Consider the following 26,810-nt stretch of genomic DNA (forward strand, 5'->3'; position numbering starts at 1 on the left):
TTTGCCCTGCTCTTGCTTGCTTTCTGTTACCCATGAGACTGCATAGTTCACTGAACAGAACTGAGAGAGCCCAGCCCCCCCAAAAAAGAAAAACTGTTGCAACACAGAGAACAGTGAAACACAAAGGAGAGAAAACTGTGCCCACAAGCATTTACAATGCAACACTGTTATGGGGCTGATGTACCAAATCATCAAGACTTCTGCTAAACTGTTTAGGAACAAAATAAAAATGTACAGTTGTGATTATCTGGATTTCTGCATGAATAGCTCCTATAATGTGATCTGATGTTTGGAAGGGCCTTTGGATTGATATGTGTTACGTCCCAGAACGTATTGTTTAAGCAGAATGTTTGGTGATGTGTTTATGGGCATTTCTGTGTTTTGATGCTTTTGCTATTTCCCTCTCTGTTTTCTTTCTGTGCTGATGCTCTTAAAGTGCTGATTGCAAACACCTGTACCTTTTGCTGATTGTCATTTGGCATTCCATTCATTGGCTCCTGCAAGAACAGGGCCAGCAATAAAAGCAGCCTAAAGACAGCAGCAAGTACAGAGATTTAGAGGTTTTCTTTCCCATGTGGACATCTTCTTGTCTGTCCCAGACATGTTGCAAGTTGTTGTCTTTCTTTAGTTTTACTTTGGTGTTATGTGAGTAGTTTTAAGTGTTAATTGAACTAAAAATGTTGGATTGTTTCTGCCAAATATGTGTTTTGGTATAACTCTTTGCTGAATTCAATCTGTTAATTCTTGTTGTTTGTGTTATTTGGAAACCTGTTGGGAGGTAGGTGCCATTTTCTCTGTAATTCATTGTTTTCTTCTGCTTTTTTCAGGGAGACAGGGAAGTGTTGCTGTCGTTTATTTTTTATTTATTTATTTTTTTTTTTGTTTGTTTGTTTTGTTATAGGTAATTTAGAAGCCTAACATTTATTGAGAAATCTTTTTTTGTTTGTTATTTTGGCCTTGCTCCCTCCTGAAGCTTTTGTTTCCTATTCCTTTTCGGTTTTAATAAATTACGCTTCAGTTTGAGTTTGGGTTGGCAGTGTTTCTTCTTTGAGCTAGGGCTGGAGATGAGTTCCCCATGGTCTCTTCCCTAACCCCTAGACCTAAAAAGTGGAGATTGTAACATGTTACAAATCTTTCTTTTTGAAAGATTTGGCAATAAAACAAACAAAACATTGGCAATAAAAATAAAAAAACCCTGTGTGGGCAGTTCAAAGACCTGCTTATAGATACTACTATATTTGTATGGGAAAAGTAATCTTTAAATCTAGTGTTTAGAGGCTGGAAACATGCCACTCCTAATTGACAAACAGGAAGGCAGAAATGCTGGGCTAAGCACAGACACAAATAATGCAATGAACTAAGCAACAAAATTACAATTACAAAGTTACAATTCACATTACTGCTAATCAGTGTACAAAAACTACAAACAAAACACCCCGACAATGAAGATTATAAAACTAAACCGTGAGATGGTTAGCAAGATTTAAAGATGTGAGATGGTGAGATGATGATTTTTTTTTTTTTTTTTTTTAAACCTGTTTTATACAAATATGGTATTGTCACATACTAAAAGACAAGAAGGAATTGTTTGGGGAAGCTGATAAATGTATGAATATTGATGGAGATGACACACATTTGTAACCAGTTTTTACGTTTGCATTCTCACCTACACACACACAAATGGTTACTCTCTGATATCTAAAAATAGACTTGACGACATGTTATAATCTGATAACAAACACAACACTTGTTAAATCAATGGAAATTATGCAGTGTCACATGCTTAAAAGTTTACACATGAATAGAGAGCCCCATTTACAGTCGTTCAGTCTCACTTGTTTTGAGATCCTTATTCATTTACATTTCACCATCAATATTTTGGCTATGTTGTAAAGTTTATCTTCACCAAGGTCATGGGGCGATTCTCTGCAGTGCACTGATAAAATGTATGCCTTCAGTGCAGTCACTTTGGATAAAAGTGTCTGTAAAATGTATAAATGTAAGTCTGTGCTAAAGCTTTATAAAAGAAGATATGTAATCATTTGAATTCTACACTTTTTGGGGGGTAACTTGATTAAAGCAAAGGTTAACTATATCAGTTTCGTTGTTACGGTCTATCTGAGTGCATTTTTGAGATGCATTTCCCTTGCCTAAACTGACGCCAGTAAAAGGGCTATATTAAGGGTGAACGTCCGCTGGTGCTGTTATAAATGTTGATGTCTAGTCTGTGCTGGATAAAAGACATGGAGGGCGTGGCTAATCATTTCGCCCCGCCCATAACACCCAGAGAAGAGAAAGAGTCAAGATGAGAAAAGTTCAAGAGCACCTGAAGCAGGAATGAGCAGCATCGCGCCTCAGGAGCTTTTTTTTTATCATACACAATACACAGATAGTTTCTTTTAGACAGCAAAGACTGAGAAATTAGCTAAATTATAAAATGACATAAACTCTTTTTTTTTTTTTTTTTTGCCAGTATGGGTCAGCATTATTTACTCCAGGCCAGTGTCTTCCGTGCAGCTGTCTTGTTTGCCGTGGTCGTCTCGGTAAGTGCACAAGTGTTTGTGTTGATGTTCGTCTCACTTTTTAAATGTGATACTTGAGTAGTTATCTAGTCTACTGGTTTCGTGTCTCTGTTAAAGTTAATCATGCTTGTCAGTGTGACATCCTGTGTGACTGAACTTCGTCAGTGTCTAAAGTTCTCTAAAGAGTTTTAGAATAATGTTGAACGCTGTTTTGGAACTTCGATTTACGTTTTGTTGTAGCCTACTTTGAAATATGAAACGGTCTGACGTGATGCGCTAAACTGCGTTTTATGAGATAACAAAAAGCATAGTGTTCAATTCCGCTGAATTCAAGGCAAATTTATGCAAATTGACATTCTGTTTGGAGCTAATTCAAAAGTTGGTTCATGGAAAGTTGTCAATAACTTCTGTTCCTTCTTACAAACTCTTCCCCTTAACTTTTACAAACTCTTCCTCAAAACTCTTGACCACTGCCGCACTGCTAGTCATTAGTGCACAGTTAGTAAGCTGATATTTCCATCTTTCTGTTAAATGAAAATGCTCGTTCCAAGGTGTCCGTTTGTTAATGCTTAATCCTGATTTTAAATATGTGGGAAGATTTTTCCATGATGTTCTGTTTAACCAGAAGTGCAACAATTATCTATGCAAATTCTTAAGTTCATCTCATCTCAGCATGCGTTGGTGTGACAGATAGAGACTGGCAAACTGACAGCAGTCATTTCTGGGATAGTTTTTGTCCTGACAGTGCTTCATGGATTAAGTTGTTTCTCTTATTTTCAATAACCTGACCCAGATACAGGACTCTGACCCCTATTTCTTCCTGTGTAGATGTGACGGTGTGATAATGGTATTGCCTTTTTACATATGAAGTTCACTTCTGTTGTTTCAAAAGAATTTTGTATTGTCATTTTAATACCTGTTGCTTCTGAAACAGAAGCAGTGCCTTGTTAAAGCTACACCAACAATCTTTTTAGCTACTGGTGTAACTTGGGTGGAGACGTCATGGACAGATTGGTCCAAATGTAGATAAGGCCTGTGATTTTAAGGAATGGACTGCACTGATTCATAAGAAACCAAATGGTGATTCCACGGCTTGATATAGGGAATCTCTTTTGCGCAAATGTGCGTGCCGAGTGCCTTTAATCCTTGATGTGCAGCAATTAACACCATCAGGAAAGTACAGTGATTTGCATGAATGTCTTATGAAAATAATATCCAGCCCAATTAGGAAGAATAAACCGCTGAGGGCAATAGAAGATAAAAGGGGAAACTGTGACGTAGAGCTGCGGAACAGGGAAAAGAAAACGGTGTAGATCCCCACCTCTTACCCCCACCGATTTCCCCCTCTTTCTAATCACTGCAGCCATCTATTGTGATAGCCATTATTATGGGTGGTGTTGCTATTTGAAGAAGAATTCTGTTCTGTTAGCAGGATTTTTTTTTTCTTTTTTTTTTTTTCACAAACTACACCATTTTGCCTGTATGGGTGGATAACTTGATGTGCATATTGTACATATGCTGAGTTAAGTATATGGATTACAAATTAATAAATAAAAGTAGACTTATAAGGTGATGTATTCATCTTCCATACTAGAGCCTCTTCATTTTTTTTGGCTGAAAGTATCAAAACATTAACCTCCAGTTTTAAAGACAAGGCTTAAGCTAGTCCCAGACTAAAATGCATATTGTAGCCGTTTTAACTGAAAGCAACTTGCACTGACCTATCTTAAAATATGTCTACTTAATTGCTCTAATTGAACTAAGGCCTAATTCTGACTTGGTCTAAGCCCTGTCTGTGAAATCAGGTCTAAAAGTACCATAAATATGGTAATCATTCTGTACCATGGTATAGATAAAAGTACCATCTGATACCATCGCTGGACTATGACACCACCACAGAATTTTTTGTGAAATTTCAAGTTGTAGCTTCAGTGTCATGTGAATGCCACAGTTACTCAAGTTTGGAACAATATGTTTACAGTTGAAACAAAATTTATTATAAATTATATACATTTTTAGCATGTACTAATATTGTTTATTGTGCATAATGTTTTTCTTCAGAGCCGCTTTGTCTATATATATAAATATATTACATACAAATATGCATATGCATATACATATAGTGGACTTAATATAAGTGGGTGAAAAAAGTCCACTATATGCTGTAAAGACAAAGCGTCTCTAAAATGTATATCAAAGAAAAACATAAAAATAAAACATTATGCACTATAAACACAATTTACCTATTTACACACCAAATTAGAATTTTATTACAGGCCTACAATACTTTATATATAATATATATATATATATATATATATATATATGTATGTAAAATATGAAGTATTGCATTTTTCATTGCTATAGCTACTCTTGATATGTAGCGTGAAGGGTTTTTTTTTTTTTTTTTTTTTTTTTTTGGTACATAGCTTAAGTTACATTTTTGAGTTGCTTTGCCTAACACTGAAAGTCAGTTATTGAATGAAAACGTAAATAAAACAGAAGAACTGGCCACAATTGTGCAATTTACTTGAAAATGTACTTCATTTCTAAAGTTTGGAAATTCAGTACATTTCCCCAAGTTTGGAAATTAAGTCAACTGTCGGATAAAGCCAGGCTCTGTGTATTCGCAAAAATGCTTGTGTCCAGTTAATAATGCCCTCTTGTAGAAGGATTCTGGCCTATCCCGGGGTGGAATAGATTAGACGCATACACTCTTACACAGTTCTGTGTTCAATGTAAATTTTGGTCTATTCATTCACAGTAATCAATGGTTAATTGTAAGTCATGGCTAGTTGAAATGCACACAAACTTGAAATGTCAGGCATCGTAAAATTGTACAACAGTATTGTAACATTTATGCTAATATGCCTTTAAAGCCATTAGGCAAGGCAATAGATAATTAGTTTACAACAATATTGTCAGTATTCTCTGTGACTTATATTGTGTACAATTGCTGGACATTAGAGTAATATTACATGTATTTCAACTGTAAAGACTCTCAGGCAGTTCAGTTTTAGACTATCATTCAAATAGTTGTCTGTGTCTATAAATTCAAATTCAAATTGACCTTAAATAGTACAATATTGCCAAAGCTTGGAATACACATAAAACAATTCATTTGAAAAATAATAATAATTTTAACATAACCAAAACTTAAATTAACAGTGTAACAAATTAGAACATGTCTGAATACCTTCTGAATGTCTATATCTTACTCTTGTTTCCTATCCTGTCTATAGCTGTTTTAAAATATGTAAAAGGTTTTTTTTTTTTAATTTATACAAAAGTTCAGACATGCTCCTCTGTCTCTCAGGCTCACAAACACACACACCGAAATGTAAAACACCCACTCAGAGGTGTTATGTTAGTAGTCTAAGTTAGTAGCAGAAAGATTGTAGGTTTGTCTCTACATTGACCAAATGGAGAAGTAACGCTAATATGCAAATAAAGTGTCTGCCACATTTGCATGTACTTTATAGCCTAAAATTGGAAAAGCTGTTATATGATGTTTATAATGATGCAAATGTGGTGTGGAACATAAGAGCACAAACATTTTATATAGTAAACAATGTTTTTTGTAGATACCCCAGTACATGTGACCACACCCCATTATTGTATTACAGTAATGCTACCCTCTTTTTAAAGACTACTCTAATAACACCCTACAGTGTTTCTACATACATACACGCTACACAGAGAGCTCATCATCATATCTCTCTGTATTTTGAGATCTCTGACCCTCTTTATATGTCTCTTTGTCAGTCATGTAACACAGCACGGTTTGTTGCAGAAACAGCTCTTTCTAAATTTAAAATGAGGAAGTTTGATGCTTTCTTTTTAAAAGTGACGCATGACACATATTGGACATTCTCACAGACAAACTGCTTCAGTTTAACGCCAGAAAATTTGCTGAAGCATGTTGAACCTCAAAGACTGAATGTTACAGCCTGCTTTCTGTACTTAACTTCCCCATACAGTATTTGCTTTGTTTGCACTTTTGAAAATAGGCTTGCATTTGTTAATTATTTGTGACAATTATATCTAATTTGACCCAACCAAAATTTAGTACCTTCAGTCTGTTTACATCGACTTTAAAAGTTGGACCAAATAATATAAAAAATAAAAACATGTCATGTTTAGTCTGACTGAAACAGGACTAACAGGGCTACATAATGTGGTTGTCACATTATAGACAGTATAGACATTAATCAGACTACATTTGGTCTCTGCATTGTGCACATTACAAGCTTAGAAATACACAAACTGTTGACATGACACAAACATATTTGACATGTCAACAAAAATTAATATATATTTAGTGCTTTGGTGGTAGTGATAGTAATAGTAGTAGTAGCAGCAGCAGCAGCATATCATACAAAGACTGTGTATGTTTTTTTCCGTGTATGTTTATTAGTATAATTACTTTTTATTTCCTATATTTACTAATGTAATATCTGGACCAGTGCATTATATGCTAGAATTAGGGGAAGTGAAGTGGCATTCTGGGTAAATCCTCTTTCCTGCAGACAGTGGAAGGGACGATCTGTAGGGCTGCAGATAAGAAGAGTCCATAGAAAACGAGTGTTTGAGTAAGATTTCCAAATGGAACTAAAAGGCCTTTTCCAATTTTTGTTTAGGTCCTTTTCATTAAATAGCTGTAAGCTGCAGGTACTACTGTAGGTGAACATATTGGGTATACGTAAATTTATTTGGTGAACTTAAAAAAAAAAAAATTACAAAAATATTTGTTTATAATTGAGTGGACAGTTTTCACAGACTTTTGCACAGTTATTAATATCAAAAATCTAGCAAAACAATTTTTTTTTACTTTTTTTTTAAAATTTTATATATATAGAATTTTAATTTATAAGAGATTTATTGTTAATTTATAAGTCTATACTTTGTGATAAAGCTGCAGGAGTGATGGCAAATTTGGTATTTTTCTGAATTTAAACTTTTGCTATTGGATCAAATGGGGAGTGCAGAAATTATTTTTGTTATAGTTTCCATACAACACTATAGAAGTTTACCCAGCTACGATGACTTCCAGAACCCAGAAAATGTTAAAATGATTGTAGTATTTGTTTTACAGGCGTGAGGTTATTTAGTTCCAACAGCTAGTTAGATATTTTCACATAAGTTCCCATTTCTTATTATAATTGAAATTTTATACAGTAAGTTCCTGAATTCATATCTTAATTAATTAATTTCATTTTTGCCATATATGTTACTTGTTGATGGCTGTGACATGAAATCAATAATACTATAGCCCAGTTTCACAGACAGGGCTTATAAACCAGGATTAGGCCTTAGTTCAATTATATTTAAGTATATTTCAGTTCAATTATATTTAAGTAACTTTTATAAAACAACACGTATAAAACATTACTGGTGTGTATCTTGAGATAAAACAATGCCACTGACATATTTTAAGGTATGTGAGTACAAGTTGCTTTCAGTTACAACAGCTCAAACATGCATTTTAGTCTAGGACTAGCTTAAGCCTTGTCTGTGAATCCAGGGGTACATGTCTTTTTTTACCAAAAATAGAGATACCGTTCAGTTAATAGTCAGACAATATATACCATTTCCCAGTTGGCACTTCATTTGTACATGTCCATAAAGTCCAGTGTAAGGTGTCCCATTTGTCTTTTTTTATTTTTTATTCTCATATCAATTGATCATGTTCAACAATATTATTGTTGCTCCTTTTCATATAATTTATAATATTATATTGATAATTTGCAGTTAGAGCCTATGTAATAATGTCTTTTTAATGTTACATGACCATAACATACAAAAATGTTTTATTTGATAGAGGTGTTGTATCTGAATGATAAGAAATCTGTAGGTGTGGCATTATACATTCACACCTCAGCATTCAAATGATGCATTGCATAACAAAGGATGATACAGCATTCAAATGAATGAGCATGTAGTTGAAATTGATTGAATTGACAGTGTCTAGACCGGAAGTGTCCAGTGGTGCGAGATGAGTCAGGTGAAAAAACAAAACAAAAAAAAAACCAGGGTTTTGTTGTTTTCATTTGTACACTTTGTTTTCCAGGGGACTTGAAATGCAACTAGAGCTGCATAACTTTTTTAAGTCATCAAAGTGTGAACTCAGATGAGGACTGTTGTGTGTTATCCATGCTGGTTAAAAGGATTCAGTCAACAAATGATTGCATTAGTTTAAAAAAAGTGCAGTGCATATAGATGAAATAAGTTTTATCTGTTGTTTTTATTCATACTTATTGTTTCACATTTTTGTTTGTGTCTGGATTTTTGTTTGTGTCTGGAATAAATCTAACCACAGAGAGTTAAAAGAGTAGAAAAGTATTATTGTTACCATTTGGAAGTTGTGGTCGGTGCAGAAAAAGAGATCATATTTCAATTACAAATTTGACAAAAAAAGATGTCCCTGATTAGCAACCAATCATAACCAGGCAGTGGGTGTCAATTTCATAATGGGCCAATGAAAATATTGCTCAGAAGAACTGAGAAAGGAAAAGAGGCAGAATAAAGAAATGTAAGTGCCTGGCATGATCTGCTACTACGTCTATATACTCTACCAGTCAAGATTGTGAATACACCTGCCTGTTCTTTGTTATTACAATTCTCTAGATTTTAAGTAATACTAAAGCCATTAACCCTGTGTGAAATATGAAATGAATGTATGGGAAACATGTAGTGACCAAAACGTGTTACTTAAATATCTTGTATGTTTTAGAATTTTTCCAAGTAGCCCAATTTGTCTCTTAAGAAAAATATTTTATTTTCATAAATAAATGTTTTTTTTTTTCTACAAAACTAATTTCAAACATATCAGTATACACCTTGAGTTTAAATGGGTTTTAGGTCATGAGAAACAATTGTAATTTTTGCCTATAATGTCTGTGTAAATATAGCTTATACATCCATTTCCAAATTTTCAGGCCTGCTTGAGCAAACAGCATTAGCTCAGGATGTGTATTAATAGTCTTTCTACTTTATAGTTAACTTCAGATTTAATTTTTTATTTTGGTAACATTTTATTACTTTGTGCATATTTCCTCTCTTTTCACATAGATCTCAGCTGACATCACTGTGGTACAAATAATAGATCTATGTCTGAAATAGATATTTCACAATGCACTTATTCAGTAAAGTTGTGCTTTTGTAGTTTGAAACTTTCTTAAGCCTCTTAAAAGCAATATGTCTGACAAGTTACAATGTTGTTTTCTTCCCCAGATCCCTCATGTTTACTCTGACTGTAAGTATAATCACCTCTAATGTCCCTTTCTTTTTTCTTTACTTTATTTTTATTGATGAGTTTTCAAGAAAATGTTTTATAGCATCAAAGGTAAACAGGAAAAGGGGGTGGGGATGTATTCATTTTGATTTGAGGCAAGTATAGATTCACATATAGTCATTGAATATTGTTTACAGTAGTAGTCCTGCTTAGTCCATACCAATGCCTAGTAATATTAATTAGTAATTATTAGTAATATTAATTTAATCATGACAACTCTCAGAATGGACTAAATTCAACCAGCATTTGAATTGGGGCATGAAGCATACATGGCTTGATTTTGGCGTACGAGGTCTGCTACGCTGCTGCTGCTGTTGTTGTTGTTGCTGCTGCTGCTGCTGCTGCTGAGCAAATACAAATTTGTTCAGTTTAGTCAAATAAAACAACAAAAAAAAGGCTGCTGCAAGATTGGTAGAACCCTGTAGCAGATGGGAGGAGGAGGGATAACAGCGCTTTCACATTGCGCAGCTTTTCGATCACAGGCTAGGGTACGATATATATGGTTGTGTGGATTTGGAAATACTTCTGATTGGCTGGTGCCACGGCATAGAAAGAATCAATCAGCGTTCAGTTAGAGTTTCATGCCTGAACTCTGTATTTACATGCTACACTTAATATATTAACAATTTGTACATCTCTTCTCAACACTGTGTGTGTAATGTTTCCAAGATACAATGTAGTATAAAGTCCCTTTCTTATTAGGAGGTCTTTTGCTATCATTTTACTGACTGGATAAATGATATTTATAGTTCTTTTGATATTTGTTTTAAGCTATATATCTGTTTTGCAACATCAAATAATGTGGGGCATTTACTGACTGTACACTTGTTTTGTGTCTTTATTTAGGTTCGCTGTGCCAATATAAGATTAACCCCACAACATCAGACATCACTATATTTGTAGGAGACAACTCCTCATGCAGTGTGCAGAACACCAACATTACAAAAACTCAGAGTAGCATAATAGTGACTGATCTGCAGCCTGGAAACACATATTTCTTCAAAATCAACTGCTCAAATGTGTGCTGCTGTGGAAACTTCTCCACCAGTAAGTCTTTGCTGCTTCTAAATAACAATTAATCAGACATTAACGCTTTCAGTGGGTTGAGTGGTTTTGAGCAACGAGGCCACTGTTGTTCAGAAAGGAAACTCATACGACTTTCCTTCATATGACTCATATGACCAGTCTGTCAAGTCCTAGAAAGGACATAAATGCACCATATTACTCAGGGCTCTGTATCCCCAGTCTTCTAAAATGATACAGTATGATACTCATTGAAAACTTTAGAAATTATTCCCCTTTGTTGCAGCTCTCACATCTTATTTGTGCATATGCATATACAAATATTGTGCATGAAGACGGTTATGACATAACTGATGCCAAATCTATTGGTTTTTGCATGTGACATCACTGAAATTAAATGCACAAATGAACTGTGAGAGCTTTTCTTTTTTCAAGCTTGACAGCCTTTGGTCTCATCCACTTTCAGTGTATGGCAAAAAGCAGGGAGAATGGTCTGCCAAACATCTTTGTCATGAGAGTAAATAATGACAAAATTGTTATTTTTTAGGTGTCTTTGTTGACTTTCTTGCACTCACACATTTCCATGTCCACTTTCTTGCACTGACAGACCCAGAGCCTGTTAGTAACCTGTCTGTGAACTCCATCACTGTGAGCTCACTGAACCTGAGCTGGATACTTCGAAATGGCATTAGCCCATATTATAGAGTAGCTTGGGATGTAAACCTGCTCACTACTAGCCAAACCTTCATGCAAATCTCACAACTTGCACCTGGCACCAAATACACCTTCAACGTCACCTCAGTGGCCTCTGATAACCGCACTGAGGGGCGCACTGTTGAGATATCCCAAAACACAAGTAAGTACTGTAGGCAGAAGTAGTGCTGGGTAAAAAATATAGATTTCTTGATTTTAATCGATTCTCATTTTTACGAACCGATATTGATTATTAAATCCCAAGAATCGATTAGTCTAGTCTGTTTTCAGTTGATGAACAAAACGTAGCGTGCTTCCCATCCAATAAATCACAATAATCTTTGTGCTTTGTTACTTTTGATATGAAGCAAAGTCTCAGATTTCAAATGACGTACATCTTACTATGAGATTCAAAAAATAAATACCGTTTTGGCGCTGTTTAATGTGATGTGACGGATCGCTTTAGCGCCTCTGTTAAAAAGAAGCGGCAGCACGAGCGCATGTGAACTGATCTTCTCCTCTACTTTAATACCAGTTACAGCGCAAAATAAACACAGCTAAAATCTGACGGTATGATAAAATATACAGTACAACTTACCGAAATCCATATAATGTCTTGTGTAGCTCAATCAATGTTTCAACTGCAGAAAGACATCAATAAAACAGCTTGTAAACAATGTCACGTAACGTCACATTTACCTCAAAAACATATTCAGCAGGGGCGTTTCCTCCAAGGAGGCATGGGAGGCAATGCCTCGTCAAAAAAAAATAAAAAAATAAAAAAAAAATAAAAAATAGGATGAGAAAATAATCCATATTACATATAAAACAACACAAATATTACCAATTATGACATCACAAAGAGCGCAAGTCACTCGTGATTCTTAAAGGGTTAGTTCACCCAAAAATGAAAATTATGTCATTAATGACTCACCCTCATGTCATTCCAAACCCGTAAGACCTCTATTCATTTTCGGAACACAGTTTAAGATACTTTAGATTCCAGTGGTGGAAAGAGTACTGAAAATTTGTACTCGAGTACAAGTACTGTTACATTGCTGAAATAATACTCAATATTACAAGTAAAAGTACTGGTGTCAAAAAAAAAACTTGAGTAAAAGTACAAATTACTCTTCTCAAAAACTACTCAAAGTACTAAAATTACTAGTTACTTTTTAGCCGGCGATATTTAATGAATTGCCAAACAATATTCAATTAATCAGTAGAAAATAGCTACTTTCAACAAAGCAATTTCACCTTATTCATGAAGTGCATGAATTAGTGGTCACAATACTGGAATTTCTAACTTCAATACAATACAAATGATCAATATTCAGTATCATTTTAAATACCAATAACATTGATCAATTACCATTACAATAATTAAGTAGCTCACATGCAGCACAAGAAAGCTTGATTTCAAACTGAATTGAATTTACAAAAAAGTCAAGTAAACAGACAGTGATCAAATAAGAACAAAAACAAATGACCTCAATTCAGTTGCGGTATATGAAATATAACAACACTGAATTTTTATATGCCCTGTATTTTAAAAGTTTAGTTTCACCCAAAAATGAAAATTCTGTCATTGATTACTCACTCTCATGTTGTTTCAAACTCATAAGACCTTCGTTCATCTTCAGAACACAAATTCAGATCTTTTTGATGAAATCTGAGTGCTTTCTGACCCTCCATAGACTGCAACGTTATTACCACTTTTTATGGCACAGAAAGGTAGTAAAGACATAGATAAAACAGTCATGTGACAACAGTGGCTCAACCTTAATGTTATGGAATACTTTTGTGCACAAAATAAACAAAAAAACCCACTTTATTCAACAATTTCTTCTCTTCCATGTCAGTCTCTGACACTGTTGACATAGAACCTGGAAGTGCTGCACTGTGTTTACTATGTCAGAACGTCGGCTCATTATTGGCCGGATTCTGCGTCAGCATCACATGCAAGTGTTGTGGTGCTCACATGAACAGCATCAGAGTGACACAGAGAGAGGAAATTGTTTAATAAAGTCGTTATTTTTGTTTTTTGCACACAAAAAGTATTCTGATCGCTTTATACATTAAGATTGAACCACTGTAGTCACATGGGCTATTTTAACAATGTCTTTACTATCTTTCTGGGCCTGCAAAAGTTGCAATTACGTTGCAGTCTGGGGTCAGACTACTTTTAGATTTCATCAAAAAATATCTTAATTTGTGTTCTGATGATAAACGAAGGTTTTACGGGTTTGGAACAACATGAGGATGAGTAATTAATGACAAAAAATGTAAATTTTTTGGTTGAACTAACCCTTTAAGAGCCATATAATATGTTGTTTATTTAGTTAAAAAAGAACATCAGAGGGGTTTGACCTGTAATGTCTGTATGCAGTGATGCAGTTAGACAGACTAGGTTATTTATATGTAAAAATCATACAAATGCCCCATTCTGAAACACACATCTACATTGTAAAGAAATTAAAGATCCACCTTTGTTTGTTGAGACTTTCTGGTGCATTTCACTTATAGCCAATAAGATTTCCTGTAGCATTTTCATCGGACAGACATGGAAGTCTATTCTGATTGATAATTTTTGACAACGTTTAATTTAAGAGCACAGAGAGATTCGCGATCGCACACTACACAGAGCGCGCACTCATCTAAGTGAGAGGAGAGGCAGTTCACTTGTATATTTGAGAGCTCGCGTCGTTTTCTGCCATTACATGAACCTGCTGTCGCGTTACAATAATGCGCTCTCCACACACCTGCGGGTATGATTAAAATTATATGCAATACCTGCAATCCTGCGCTGTAACTGAAACGAGTGACAGGAGGAGGAGGCGGGTGTGTGTCACTCGCTGTCGGGGAGATGAGAGACTGAGAACGGGCCGCAGGGTATTCATTGGTAAAATTACAGAATTACAGAAATAAAAATGTACTCAAAGTACAAAACCCCAAAAAAACTAGCAGTTGTAATTCGTTACTTCCACCTCTGTTAGATCCGAGAGCTTTCGTTGAAAATGTATGTACGGTATACTGTCCATGTCCAGAAAGGTAATAAAAACATCATCAAAGTAGTCCATGTGACTTCAGTGGGTTCTCTTCCGGGTCTGTTGTCAATCCGCGTTCACGATGCCGCAATGGCGCTGCTTGTGACAGCGGTTGCTGCTGTGTCGGAGCTTCTTCCATCGCTCTTAGTTCTTCATCCGTGTATTCGGGTTCAAATAAATATGGCTGAGCATAAAAAATGCTTCCTCTGTGTCGAAATTCTTAGACATGTTTGCGAAGGTTGTTTTGTTTACAGCGTGCGTCTCCCTCAGACTGTAAATGAAGCTTGGGCGCACCGGATAACACGTCAGCAACATCGTCACTGCGGAGTCGTGAACGCGGATTGACAACAGACCCGGAAGAGAAGACAATGCTGAATAAAGTCGTAGTTTTTGTTATTTTTGGACCAGAATGTATTTTCAATGCTTCAAAAACTTCTAACTAACCCACTGATGTCACATGGACTACTTTGATGACGTTTTTATTACCTTTATGGACATGGACAGTCTACCGTACATACATTTTCAATGGAGGGACAGAAAGCTCTCGGACTAAATCTAAAATATCTTAAACTGTGTTCCGAAGATGAACGGAGGTCTTACGGGTTTGGAACGACATGAGGGTGAGTCATTAATGACATAATTTTCATTTTTGGGTGAACTAACCCTTTAAGGAACACTGCCCAACAGCGACACCCACAGGTAAAGTTACAACAGGAGTCATGCCTCCATTTACACTCATAGAAAACCATTAGACCCCTAAAGCGTGCGGTGGGTTTTGTGGGGGGTAATTGAGAATGAATGGGGGAAAGTCACGTGAGAGGAGGCAACGTCTCCATCGCGCTATGATTGGATGTAATTGCTTATGATTGGATATGATTGGTTTGTGCGATAAATCCCGCCTCTTGTTGACATCCGCACGTCAGTTTGAATGAACAATTGACGGCGTCAATGGGAAGAATAATTGAAAAGTAAGTAATCAGATCACCCAGAAAGATATCACTGCTTTGTCACGTCAAAATCAAACTTGAAATGGACTGGAAGCATGATGACTGCTGGGTTTTTTAGTGCAATCAGCTTGGTGAAATTAAAAATACAATTCGTGTCTGTGACAGACAGTGTTTACGGAGCATGACTAATGATCCAAAATGGCCTAAGTTGACAATCAAAAAGAAAAACATCAATACACAAAAAAATTACGTTTAAATTATTATTGCCTTTAGTTATTTTGGAATAAATGTAGAAATGCTTGAAACACTAACTTGATGAGATTAAGATTGTAATGTTCCATTTATCAAAACATTGTTAATGTAAAATTACAAAATAAAATTGTATTTGGTTTCTTTTTTGTTGTAAAGTAATTCATTTAACAAGGAAGATGTCAATGTTAAGAGTAAAGCACGCCACTAATAATCAGTGACCATAAACTCGTTAGGCAGCTAGAAATATGAACTCTAGAGAGCAACATTCTGATAAATATAGCTACACACCGTTACATATTCATTATAATTTTTAATGTTCTTAATGTTCATTATTTAATGCATGTTTGAATAAATCAGTTATGACAGCCATGATTTAAATGTTTATATTTAAAAAAAATGAATTGGAGTAGAAATATGATTATGTAATTTTAAACTTTATTTATAATAAAAACATCATTTAAGTGTTTGTATATAAATAAGTTAATTTAACCTTATTATAGTAGTACCAGCTGGCTTACATGTGTAGTTTACAGCATTAGTTTTTTAGCAAGAGATTTTTTTTCCTCTAGAAAATTTGCCATTTACTGTAACTGATACATCCAAAATAATGGATATTGAATCGAATCGTAATCGGATGAAATCGAAAGCATGTGAATAGTAATTGAATCGAATCATGAAAATCGTGTCAATACCCAGCCCTAGGCAGAAGAGAGAAGGGGGTTTAAAGATGTCTCTATTGTAATGTGGAGTAAATCCATCCAAGGTTTGTGTGTGGATAGCAATGGCTGTGAAATGTACTTCTACATTACCATTCAAAGTTTGAGGTTGATAAACTTGTTTTAGTATTTTTGAAAAAAGTCTCTCAAGTTCTTCCAGGCTGCATTAATTTGATCAAAAATACAGTAAAACGGTAATATTGGGAAACATTTTTATAATTTGAAATAACTGTTTTCTTTTTGAGTGTGTTTTTTAATTTTATTTATTTTATGTTATCAGCCATTACTCATTCACCAGTGTCACATGATCCTTCAGAAATCATGCTGATTTGGTGGCCAAGAAATATTTCTTCTTCTTCTTCTTCTTATTATTATTATTATTATTATTATTATTATTATTATCATCAATGTTGAAAACGGTTGTGCTGCTTAATATTTTTATGAAAACCGTGATACATTTTTTTTCAGGATTCTTCAGGATTCTGATGAATCGAAAGTTCAAAGGAACAACATTTATTTGAAAAAGAAATCTTTTGTAACATCATAAATGTCTTTACTGTCATTTGTTGATCAATTCAATGCATTGTTCTTGAAGAAATATTTTAATTTCTTACTACTGACCCCAAACTTTTGGACGGTTGTGTATGTATGTTAATGAAGGTCTGTTTACCCGTGTTCAGTTCCAGCACAAGTGGAGAATATCACTCTGCTGAATTTCACTAATAGCAGTTTGACCTTGGCCTGGACACCCCCTCTCGGTCATGTGGACTCATATGAGGTGAGCGTGTCCGTTGCTGAGTTGAAGATCATCACCGTCTCAACCAACTCTTCAGTAATCAGCATCAGTACCCTCACGGCAGGACGTGTTTACAACCTCATAGTCACCTCCGTCAGTGGAGCCCTGAAGAACATCTCTAACATTGTGCAGTTTGCCACTAGTGAGTCAGAAAAGCTTCACACACTCCATCTCATCATCAGAACATCAAACAAAACCTTAATGCATTTATTACATCTGCAGGAGCATTTATAGTGTGTGTATGTGATGTTTCCCCTCAGAGCCTAACCCGCCTGAAGCTCTCAGCGTGAGCGGCCAGACTAATGGATCTATTTCTTTGCTGTGGTCAAAACCCTTATCAATGGATGGATTGATCGTGTCCTATGAAGTGTCGTATAGATCCAGTCTGTCAGGGGTCAACCTGATTTTGAATCAAACCTCCTCTTTAAATGCAATGCTCACAAATTTATTATCGGGCAGTCAGTATGACATCGCTGTGGTCACCATAGGAGTAAAAGATCTCAGGAGCTCACTTGTAAATCTCACTGCATATACAGGTACTGTACAGAAAACTGCATTTAACCTAAGCTCTTAATGGTGTTAACTAAAAATTAACTCCACAATTAGGTTTACAGTATATTTTTACTGAGTGTGTGGTTGTTTGTGTTTTACAGTTCCTAATGCAGTGCAAAATCTGGTGGTTTCTGCTGTCAGCACCAGTTCAGTTAATCTGACGTGGCTTCCCCCTAATGGGACCTCCAACCTGTTCTCCTACAGTGTCAGCATCTCTTCACCCGATCAGACTCTCAGTACCACATCCAACAATTATCAGATTACTCAGTTGCAGCCTGGGACTCTGTATAATTGCAGCGTCAGAACACTCATAATAGTTGCCAACATATCTGGACCCTCACAGTTCATACAGTGTAATACCAGTGAGTCTAAAACTACACATCGCTCTCTAAAATGTTACTAATTTACTAATGTGTTACTACTTTCTAATGTGTAATAAATAATGTTGTCTGTCCTAATGAGGTTTTCAGTCAACTAATGGGCTTTTTGCATCATGCGTCAATGTTAACATTTGCACATACTTTATCATTTTTGATAAAAATGAAAATGAGGCTGTGATAGAAGTACAGTGTGTTCAAAGGATCGTACTGTTGTTTAACAACCTGTCAGTTGTTCAGCTGACAAAATACCATTTCAAAAGACTTTCAGTAGACCAAAGTTCCCTAACAGTTTTGAAAGTTGTGAGTTGTGACAATTCCATGTGATCTGTGAACTTTATTTAGTGCATGTCATGGTAAAGGCTGTAAGTCCATCTTTCAGAGCCTTGTTTTTATTCACGTTAAATTCAGTATGGCTTCTAAGGTCTTTAGTCTTTGCTTACTGTAATTCACACACACAATACGTCTAATGCAGAATATACATTTTGTGAATTCTTTTTCAGAGCCATTGCCGGTGACTAATTTAACCGCCTCTCCTGTCGGCACCACTGAGATGCGCCTGTCCTGGTTTTATCAGAGGAACAACAAATCTTCATATCTGTATAATGTGAGTGTAAATGGGGAACGATGGATACAGACTAGCAGTGAGACCACACAGATCTCTGTCCTGAACCCTGGGAACAGCTACACCTTTACTGTGCAAGCTGTAGTAAACGGCATGATCTCTGAACCTGTAGCCATCTCTGCATTTACAGGTATTACAATTCACACATTACTCAAACACATCTCTTTTATACTACACACCACAAGGCAGTTTTTTTTTTTTTAATCTAGAGATGTATTTTGACATTGTATTTATACCACACATTTCTACAGGACACTGTCTATACCACTGTGCTGTTCAATAATTACCCTCTTTTTCTTCCCCTTTTATTCTGTGTCATCAGATCTTGGTAAAGCATCGAATATTTCTGCGGTATCCACTACTCAGAGTATACGAGTGGAGTGGAGACCACCTGCTGGTACTGTGAGTCTCTACAACGTCAAAATCCTGCTGAACGGAACCGTTTTAAAGACTGAGAACCGAACGAATAACACTACCGTGGTTTTCTCAGACCTGCTGCCTGGAACTGCTTACTCTGTCATTGTGACAAGCATCAGTGGACCCATAAAGCAGGACAGCGATAGTGTGTCAAATGCCACCTGTAAGACCCCTCACACATTCTGAAGTAAACACTGAATAGCTCGTGTACAAGCACTTAGAAGAACTACTCGCATATAACACAATCTGTGCTCTATTGTAATGTCATTTGCATGCACTTTGTGAGAAAAGGAAGTAAGACATTTGCTTTCAGAAACAAAGAGCTGACTAGTCTGTTCTAACCAGGCATATCACACTGGAAGTGCTATTTGTAACGAAGCGGGACTGAGGCAGAGATCCATGTGCAGCTTTTATTAAAGTGAGAGTGGTCGTACAGGCAGGGTCAAACAGGAGCAAACAGGAACAGCAAGGGACAGGCAGAATCGTGGTCAAGGAACAAGCAAAGATCAGGACAGGCAGATATCACTCACAGGTCGGTATGCAAAGCAAGGGTCAGGACAGGCAGCAACGGGTCAGTAAACAGGAAACAGGCAGGATCAGAAACAATAAACAGGCAGACAATAAACACAGGGAAACACTCGGAAATGATACACAGGGTAATCAAGACTTCGCGGTGAGGTGGTGTGTGTGAAGGTCCTTTATAGTCCTGGTAATGAGCTGCAGCTGGGTGTGGTGATCAGTGATTAGTGTGAAGTGTGTGCAGGTGAGTGGCAGAGAGGATGATGGGAGATGTAGTCCGGGAACAGTGACAGGAACAGACGTGATCGTGACACTATTAGAGTATGTCTTTTTCAAGAAAGGATATTACACTGTTCACACCACTATACAGTTTTTAGATAAATTGCGCTAGTTTTGTATGTGATGTGTTTTATTTTTTGTAGTGCTGTATGTGATCAAAGTTGTAAAGTTTGAGTTTACATTTACAGATAGTCATCATTAGATATTTTGTTACAATTATTGCAAACATTTATAAAAGCATTAACAGGTTTCATAACTTGACTTGGTTAGGAAAATGTGATATGATGATCTGTAGGTGGTGCTCTAGGCCTGTGTGTTTATCACATCTGTGTACATTGTTGTCATTTCAGTGCCTACTCCTCCTGGCGAGTTGAGGACCGAGCGGAGCACAAACTCTCTGTCTATCAGCTGGGCTCGGCCCCTTAACATGAGCACAGTGTCCCACTACTTCCTCTTGCAGTACAGCAACAGCACACTCATTTCAAGCCCAGTGAACTGCAGCCAAAACTACAGCTCTCTGACAGGACTCAGTGCAGGTGTCCCGTATAGCATCACTGTGAGGACTGTTGGTGCACTGGGATATTTGAGTTCTCCTCAGAGTCTCACTGCATATACAAGTAAGCAATGCACATTTGTAATTATCCATGTTTATACACAAGTCTCACGAGTTGAATACATGAATACATACACCCGGCTTGAACTCTTTCTCAGAAAAAAATAGATTTCAACAATACAATATTTTGAAATTGTGTTGAGATTTTATACTAATATATATATATATATATATATATATATATATATATATTATAATTAGACAAGAATCTGAAAAACTTTCAACATTGCCTTTATCACATATATAAATATATATAAATAAAAAAAATAAAAAAAATAAAAATGTATTAACATTTATTAAAATATGTATATATATATTTTTTAGCAAATTTAACTTAGTAATGTGCTTGCTTGGCACACAAGAACAAATTTGTTTCTAGCATGTCAAGCTAGTACAGTTGACCTTCAGTTTTCCGTATTTCCATATTTGATGTGAAATATGTGCATTGATCAATGTGAATTAAAGCCTGAATAAATTTGTTAAAGTGACATTGTCTCTTCAGAAGAGTTGGATTAGACTACTCAATTCATATGGTTTTCTTTAAGATGTTTTTATGAACTTGAAGCATGAAAAGACTTCTAACGGACAGACAAAAAAGATGAGAAAATAATTCAAATATCTAAATTTGTGTTCCAAAAAAGTCTTGTGGGTTTGGAATAACATGAAGGTGACTAAATGATGACAATTTTCATTTTTGGGTGAACCATCCCTTAAAGGAACATAAAAATGTGGTTATTGCATGCTTCATTAATGGTTAATGAAGTTAGTTACTGAATAGGACCCACACGGCCCTGTACGGCCCATTTTTGAACCGAACATTGCTGAAGGATGTGTATGTTTTTTGTAAATGATTTTCAGATCCTACTGCTGTAAGTGATGTGAGAGTGAATGGATACACCGAGACCAGTTTAACTCTGAGCTGGCAGCAACGTGATGTTCAGCAATCTGGTTACTCCTACCTGCTCGCCTTCAAACACCCCAATGGCACATTTAACCAGAAGACTGTAAATATCACCACAGCGCAGCTACTGTCACTGCAGTCAGCTAGTCCATACAACATCAGCATTTTCACGCAGACGGCAGATTTCACCAAGTCTGATCCCCAGTTTCTAACTGCCTGCACTAGTAAGTAACTACACTGCATGATAACACAGTACTGTGTACGTTCTTGCTACATATCGTGTTATCACATCTGTGCTACAGTCAGTGGTATGTTTGTTTTCCAGAGCCGTTTCCAGTTTTCAATGTGGGAAAGGACGTCCTGAATGTTTCTGCTGTAAGGCTGAACTGGTCCCGTCCTCAGGAGTACCATGATGGGTTTTCCTACCTTGTATTAGTGTCCAACTGCACAGAAAACAGTAGGAACTTGTCTACTTCCTTTGAAAACATCACAGTACAAGACTTGCAGCCTGGCACCCTCTGTCAGTTCAGTGTATATAGTTTGGCCTGCCGTATTCTGGGAGAACCAGTGAACACCTCTGTCCACACAAGTATGTACTCCCAAACACACTCCAACAAGGAGAATCAAACACAAATACTCCCTTTGATCCAAACAATCTGGGTAATTATTGCTCTTGAAGGGAAATTTCTTCATTCTCTCTCTTTCTCTCTACAGAGCCCTCTACAGCGATTCCCAAACTAGATAATCAAGGCTCTAATCACTCAATCTTGGTGATGTGGGATCATCCTGTTGGTGGGCTGGACGGGTACATTCTGAACATCAGCAGTGAAGGATGGAGCAACTATACAGTTCTCAATAACACTGAACACAATCATACCTTCTCTCAGCTAAAAGCAGCGACTGTCTACACTGTCACACTCACGACTGTCAATGCAGACTTCCAGGAAACATCACTTCCAGTAACCATGGCCACTTGTGAGTATTCAACCCCAAACTACAGTCAGGATTTCATGTGGCAGACTTTTATAAATAATCATGCACCATATTGGATTGTACTAGTGTTTATAGATTATGATTGTGTATGTTGCAGATCCAAACAGACCAGGAGAGATTAAGGATGTGTTAAAGAGCAATCATTCAGTGTGGTTTCAATGGGCTGAAGCTCAGAACATGACAGCTGGCAGCTTCAACTACAGCCTGGCCTACTGGTCCAGCTATAACACCGGCCTATATCTCACTTCTAATAACACTTTCCTTGTGGACGGCTTGCGATCTGGAACATCCTATAATGTTTCTGTGACTACTGTAGGGCCAATGGGTTTCCAGAGTGATTCTGTCACACATCATGTAACCACCAGTAAGTTCAATAAGTTTTTCTTAAAAGTAATTCCACAACATTCAGCAAGGTCACATTAAAATGATCAAAAGTGTGATTAAAGATTAAAGAGTTAAAGATTTCCATTTCAAATAAATGCTGTTCTTTTGCAGCAGGCACAATCGTTTTCAATATTTGTCATAATAATTAAAAATGTGGTAACACTAGACAATAAGCTTACATTAGTTAACTAAATTAATTAACTTGAACTAAGAATAACAATATTTCTAAGGCATTTATCAATCTCAGTTACTATTAATTGAAACATTTACTAATACATGATTAAAATCAAATGTTGCATTTGTTAACATTAATTATGCACTGTGAAATAACATGAACAAACGATGAACAACAGTATTTTTATTAAAGATGAATAAATACTATAACAAATGTATTGCACATGGTTAGTTCATATCAGTTAATACAATAACTAATGTTAACAAATGAACCTTATTGTAAAGTGTTACCATCAGTGATTTCTGAAGGGTCATGTGACACTGATGACTGGAGTAATGGCTGCTGAAATTACAGATTTGCCATCACAGCAATAAATTACATATTTAAAAATATTAAATAAATAAATAAAAGTCACCTTCTATGTTCCACATAAGAAAGACATTCAATCAGGCTTGAAATAATTTGAGGGTGAGTAAATATTGACAAATTTGGGGTTAACTGTGCCTTTAAGATTTTCATAAAACTACCATGAATATGTGCATTGAAATCTCCTCAAGTCCTCATCCTTCCGTCTGCATCTGTTTTCAGAGCCTGATCCTGTCCAAAACCTACAAGTTCATTCCACAACAACACATGCCATCTCTTTAGTTTGGACAAGAGTGGAAGGTGTTCCGAAATATATAGTGAGGCTGTACAGTGGCAAGGTAAAGAGCAACATGACCAGCTTAAATAATAGCGTGATGATTGCCGTACTGTTGCCTTCAACGCTCTATAACATCAGTGTGCAGAGCAGCACTTCTGACAACACAGAAGGAGATGCTGTGTGGCTGCAATCATGTACAGGTTAGTACAAACACACTATAAGCTGTTATATTTTGTATATATACTTTTCTTAAGAACTTAGACTCTATGAAATTTGCAGAATTCAGCATTAAGTTCTCTTGTGCTGTATGTGTAATTTTTTTTTTTTTTTAGCTTCTACTTTAAAAATGATTTAAAATAAGTAATCAAGAAACTCCTTAGTCTGGTCAAGGTCATTAGAAATGGTTCTGAATGTCTTGATTCATTAAAGGGAAAGTAATATTGTCTTTGGTGTGTTTTGCTGTGTTCAGATGCAGCACCAGTGAACGAGGTGACCTGTACGGGACCTAATTTAACCGTACCAATGCTCAGCCTCTCATGGAGCCGTCCTCCTGGTGACACCCAGACATTTGAAATCAAGCTGTTTCACTCTTCAGAAGAGTTAGAGAAAAATCAAACCACCAATCTAAACTATAACTTCTATGGACTAAAGTACAACACTCTGTACGATGCCAAGCTCTGGACTCAAGGCTGTGGGAAGCAAAGCACAGTGAAGGAGATCTCCTGCAGGACCGGTTTCACAAGTAAGGAGAGTTATATCTGTTTCATATTTTGTTTTTATGTGGGTGCACATCACATATTTCTTGTTTTCCTGTGTTTGTAGAACCTGTTACACCTAATATGACCGCAGTGAGTGTAACTGATATACAGTACAACAAGTTTACTGTGAGTCTTGCTCAAGACATCTTTAAAGACACAAATGGTCCTGTGATCCATTATGGTGTGCTTGTCTCCTCCGGCACAGATGGTATGTCTAATAAACCTGAGACTTTTATGTGTCTTCTTTTGTAATTCTCTAAAATTCATTTATAGTTTATCTTTTGTATGTGTAACATTTTACTGCTATATTATTGTCTTTAATTGTCTTTAATTATCAGGTAATAAAAAAAATACTAATTTACGCAACGGTTCAAAAGTTTGGGCTCAGTAGGATTTTTAAAATGTTTTTGAATGGAGTCTTTTATGCTCGCCAAGGCTGCATTTATTTGATCAAACTAGAGTATACACAGTAATATTGTGAATAATAATAAGAAGAATTATAATTACAATTTAAAATAATCGTTTACTATTTTAATACGTTTTTAAAATGATTTATTCCTATGATGTCAAAGCTGAATTTTTAGCATTGTCATAATCTTCAGTGTAAAATAAACCAAAAAAGAACTGCACACTGCCATTGCTGCTCTCAGAATTTAATAAAAAGACAACGTTTCGACCAAAGAGGTCTTCGTCAGGTCAGGCAAACAGTAGATAGTGACATGATCCTTCAGATATCTTTATAATATGATTATTTGCTGCTTAAGAAACATTTTTTATTATCAAATAAATTTATATTTTTGTATAATTTTTTTTTCTTCTGGATTCTTTGATGAATAGAAAGTTCAAAAGAACAGCGATTATTTAAAATTGATCTTTTGTAACATTATAAATATATTTACTGTCACTTTTGCATCCTTATTGAATAAAAGTTTCAATTTCTTTAAAAACAACTTTTGAACGGTAGTGCTTATCAGTTTATTATATTTTATCAAAATGTGTTTGATCTTAATTTTTCTTTTTATTGCTCTATTACTATTCTTTTTTTGATGTATGATATGCTTGTCAATATATAATATATCATATAATATCATACAATATGGGGGAGTAAAAAAGGAAATGAAAGTTAAAAACAGCTTTCGCAATACATGTATTTAAAAAGAAGAGTTTGATTGTAATCATAGTGTCTTTGGTGCACTAAATATGAGTTTTGCCTTCTGCAGATTGCAGAGGGACTAAGATGGATCAATGCCTGTTGAACACCTATGAGGACTGGAAAGCAGAGCAGTGCAACACATTCCTGGCTGCTGTCAAAAACACAACAGGGTCTAGAAGTGTGCAGGGCCAAACAATCATAATTGGAGATGAAACTATGTGGAATAGTTACAAAAATGGAGAACTATCCAAAGGCAGTTACAAGTAAATCAATACACTTCCTATACTTTGCAATAACTTCAGTGCTGCGTACATTAAACCCATCATAACAGTGTTATTGATATTTCCATCGCTAAACTAAACTGAACTACTAATGCTTCATAATGCTGTCTCCATATTCTGGAATACTGTGTTTAATCACACAAAGTTATTATGTCTTCTGCATTATGTTGTCATGTGTTTGATTTTGTTGCAGTTTTGCTATCGTCACTTTCACTCATCTGGAGATAAATAACAGTTTAGTGGATGTGTCTAATTCATACTACTCCATATCTGACTTTAGTCCCATCACTCTGCCACAGAACCCAGGTAACCACTGGGAGACTTTCTCTCAATATTTAAAGCACTTAATACATTTTTCAGTAACACATCCCTGCTAATGTCACATGAAATTTTTTTTGATGTGTGTAAATGACAAGCACATTCTCATTCTTATTTCTTTTTTAGTTTTGTTTTTTTAATTGACTTGGTAACACAATAACCATACCAATGAATGTGCTCCCGAATGATTTGTTAATTATCCAGTATAATTAATGGATTTGGTCCATCATTTGGATAGTCTTTCCATCTGAAACTCTAGAGCCACAGTTGAAAAGCTTTGGAATGTATATAAATTATATAAAGTTTGATCAACAATTCCATACTTTTTTATTGTTCTTGACTTGACTGAACTGATAAGTCTTTCTCCATCCTTCAGTGGTAATTCTAGGAGCAGCTGCAGGAAGCTGTGTTGCTGCTGTTTTTGTTGTAATCATCATCTGGGTTGTGGTTTGTAGACGGTAAGACATTTTATACATCTCATTCATAATTTTTGATGTTTAGAGTGTTTTAATGGTTTGATTTGGATTGTGTG

General features: G+C 35.8%; 1 protein-coding gene across 3 annotated transcripts in view; it reads left to right on the forward strand.

Moving 5' to 3' along the window:
• Positions 1–2,300: 2,300 nt before the first annotated feature.
• The window catches only part of LOC137031299 (receptor-type tyrosine-protein phosphatase eta-like), a 30,188-nt gene continuing 5,678 nt past the window's right edge, over positions 2,301–26,810 (forward strand). For 2 of the 3 annotated variants that reach the window (XM_067402187.1, XM_067402188.1), the window contains exons 1-20: positions 2,301–2,543; positions 9,756–9,777; positions 10,663–10,863; positions 11,447–11,695; positions 17,175–17,432; positions 17,551–17,826; positions 17,944–18,204; positions 18,723–18,974; positions 19,167–19,424; positions 20,410–20,676; positions 21,531–21,797; positions 21,899–22,162; positions 22,288–22,548; positions 22,664–22,930; positions 23,714–23,968; positions 24,238–24,510; positions 24,591–24,734; positions 25,747–25,942; positions 26,154–26,266; positions 26,655–26,736. In XM_067402187.1, the coding sequence (XP_067258288.1) occupies positions 2,475–2,543; positions 9,756–9,777; positions 10,663–10,863; positions 11,447–11,695; positions 17,175–17,432; positions 17,551–17,826; positions 17,944–18,204; positions 18,723–18,974; positions 19,167–19,424; positions 20,410–20,676; positions 21,531–21,797; positions 21,899–22,162; positions 22,288–22,548; positions 22,664–22,930; positions 23,714–23,968; positions 24,238–24,510; positions 24,591–24,734; positions 25,747–25,942; positions 26,154–26,266; positions 26,655–26,736 (4,235 nt within the window). In that variant the 5' untranslated portion in view covers positions 2,301–2,474. The remainder of the gene's footprint in view (positions 2,544–9,755; positions 9,778–10,662; positions 10,864–11,446; positions 11,696–17,174; positions 17,433–17,550; positions 17,827–17,943; positions 18,205–18,722; positions 18,975–19,166; positions 19,425–20,409; positions 20,677–21,530; positions 21,798–21,898; positions 22,163–22,287; positions 22,549–22,663; positions 22,931–23,713; positions 23,969–24,237; positions 24,511–24,590; positions 24,735–25,746; positions 25,943–26,153; positions 26,267–26,654; positions 26,737–26,810) is intronic. The other variant, XM_067402189.1, reaches the window with a different exon arrangement.

This window comes from Chanodichthys erythropterus, chromosome 11 (assembly GCF_024489055.1).
Source record: "Chanodichthys erythropterus isolate Z2021 chromosome 11, ASM2448905v1, whole genome shotgun sequence".
NCBI classification, from domain to species: domain Eukaryota; kingdom Metazoa; phylum Chordata; class Actinopteri; order Cypriniformes; family Xenocyprididae; genus Chanodichthys; species Chanodichthys erythropterus.